Source organism: Penaeus japonicus, unplaced genomic scaffold (genome assembly GCF_977035675.1).
Source record: "Penaeus japonicus unplaced genomic scaffold, GWHDUDI00000001_assembly GWHDUDI00000008, whole genome shotgun sequence".
NCBI classification, from domain to species: domain Eukaryota; kingdom Metazoa; phylum Arthropoda; class Malacostraca; order Decapoda; family Penaeidae; genus Penaeus; species Penaeus japonicus.
Window position 1 is genome coordinate 3,084,152 of NW_028234410.1, and position 2,500 is coordinate 3,086,651.

At 37.4% G+C, this 2,500-nt stretch overlaps 1 protein-coding gene across 1 annotated transcript in view; it reads right to left on the bottom strand.

Annotated features, from left to right (window-relative positions):
- The window catches only part of LOC122249436 (metabotropic glutamate receptor 8), a 27,714-nt gene that overhangs the window by 17,800 nt on the left and 7,414 nt on the right, over positions 1-2,500 (bottom strand). The window contains exon 3 of the mRNA XM_086538976.1: positions 207-381. Within this exon, the coding sequence (XP_086395102.1) occupies positions 207-381 (175 nt within the window). The remainder of the gene's footprint in view (positions 1-206; positions 382-2,500) is intronic.

Genomic DNA, 2,500 nt, shown 5'->3' on the forward strand with positions numbered 1-2,500 from the left:
TAGTGTGATAACGGAACCCCAGAGGACCACTAACAAAGATAACTCTATTATGCTACTGAATATTCAAATCTGTATATGACCCATTCTCGTGAAATTGAAAAAAAAAGAAAAAAGAAAAAAACAAATGCATGTACGGCATTTTAGATTGTACAGATATTCAGATTCTATTTTTATCTAATGTGTCGATGAATGCAATACCTACTTACCTGATGGCGTAACCGAAGGCCATGACCGCATCAGAAACGAACTGCAACTGGGCTTCGAACTCTGTATTCTGCGCTGTGAGTCTCTCCCGCCCCGTGCAAGGCTTACTGTAGGCGTCGTTGTAAGGTGTTCTCGAAGAATTGGGATACCGACAGCGGAATTGGTGCTCCCAGTATTCTGGTGGATAAAACGAGGTCTGTTTTTTTTTATGAGGGATGCAGATGGGTGGTATATGTATTTTGTGAAAGAGAGAAGGATCTTTTGTTAATGCTGTTGGTTATTATTATGAATTTGATGACAGTGCCGTTTATCATACTCGTTGAATGATTCCTGATGCAATATGAACACGATTGCCAAAGTGATTCTGTCGTGTCAGAATACACAGTATATAGACTAACATGTTTAAGTGTGCATGGATTCAACAACAGCTCATCATCGAGTCGATACCTGGGACTAAAGGCTTATAATCTATGCAAATTCTCCTTCATATAATAACATAAAAGAATTATGTACGGAAGAGTCAATGGCTAAAATATAGTAAATAAATAAAGTATAACTGGGTAAAACATTGCTATAACAAAATAAAAGGGTTCGACAGATCCGACCTCAAAGTGAGAGAGAAAAAACATTTTCCAAACTTGTTCGTTTACACATAAACATTTGATAGTTACTAAAATCAATCGTGTTGACAGTTGTCTTTCACCAGACTGGCACCAGTTTCTGCATATGACTGAACCAGTTAACTTGCATTTGGAAAGCAGAGTTGTACAGTATTGTGAAGCAAAATGATAATTAGATCGTTACAATCAGCTCTCCTTGTCAATATTAGTGGATGATGATGTTCTGATAAGTAATATGAGCATATTTGTTCCTCCAAATGATATGCAGAACTAAGTCTACATATATTTTACTGTTTGTATGATTTGATCAACAATAAAGACCTTTCACTTTTAAATCTCTAGTGATATGATATCCCTTACTTCTCTTTTTAAATTTTCAAATTACTTCTTATTTGTTTTCAGTTTCTTCTTATTTGTTTTCAGTTTCTTCTCATTTGTTTTCAATTTCTTCGTATTTGTTTTCAGTTTCTTCTTATTTGTTTTCAGTTTCTTCCTATTTTGAATAAATCACTTAAAGTTAGAGCTTCAAGACCCAGCTTCTCCCTTGGCAGAACTGGGATCAATACAGTGCAATACAAACCGAATTTTAAAATTCAGACACAAAGGTTTGCAAGCAGGAGGGATGTGATTCAAAAGCGCATGGTACGGGTTTAAATTTTGTTATATCTGTTATGGATTTATCTGGCCAATAAAAACAATCTGGATCATTCGTATCAAATCTATTTAGTTTACTCAGTGTTCCTCGTGTTTTTACATTTGGTTATTCTTGGCACGTACACGAACTAAGACTTTAAACTTTTAACCTTCTTCAGAGTTACACTTCGGTTCTCTTCTCTCGCTCGACTGTCTCTCGAAAAACAAAAAAACAGAAATAACAAACATATAAAAGTGATGGGCATATAGAATACCGATTCACATTCTCTCTCTTGCTATCCTATAAACATGTAAAGAAATACAGAGGAAAGGGGGTGTAAAGGAAGACAAATATTACGGAAGAGAACTGACAGACGCAACTTCTTTACAACAAAAGGCTTCCACAAATGCATTTCCTTCAGATTGCCTGTGACACTCGTCCGCCGCCAAATATAGAAACTTTCTTACGGTCACATCCCAGGGGGAAGTGGCGCCCATCCCAACTAAATCAAAGACTTTGTACACGATTACTCGAGTGTATTGCCGCATTCGGGTATCGTTGTGGTTATTATCATCGTTATTCTTTCGCTCCTGTCTTGGCTTTGCTCATCTTTCTTTTTTTTCTTACCCTTTCTTCTTTTTTTCTCCTTATGGTCTTTACTATTTATCATCACCAACTCTCCATTAACATCACTATCATTATACTATTTATCACCACCAATACTCCTCGTATTCACCATTACCATCACTATCATTATTGTGCAATCGATGCACAGTCTGTGCTCTCTGCATGGTGTGCATCACTGGCTGGAGAGAAGTTGTACACTGATGCCCGTTTCGCCTTTAGATCGCCAGGGGGGAATGTTTGGACATTTGTCGGTTATTTGCACGATTAGAATGCCATACTGCAACACATGCATGCTGTTTCAGGAAAGTCTGGTCCGTCCTGTTGATATTGACATTCCGTCAATGTGCAACAGAATGGGACGTTGACCTTTCACTGTCTGGGAAATGTACGACAATAGATTTATGGATGATCGGTA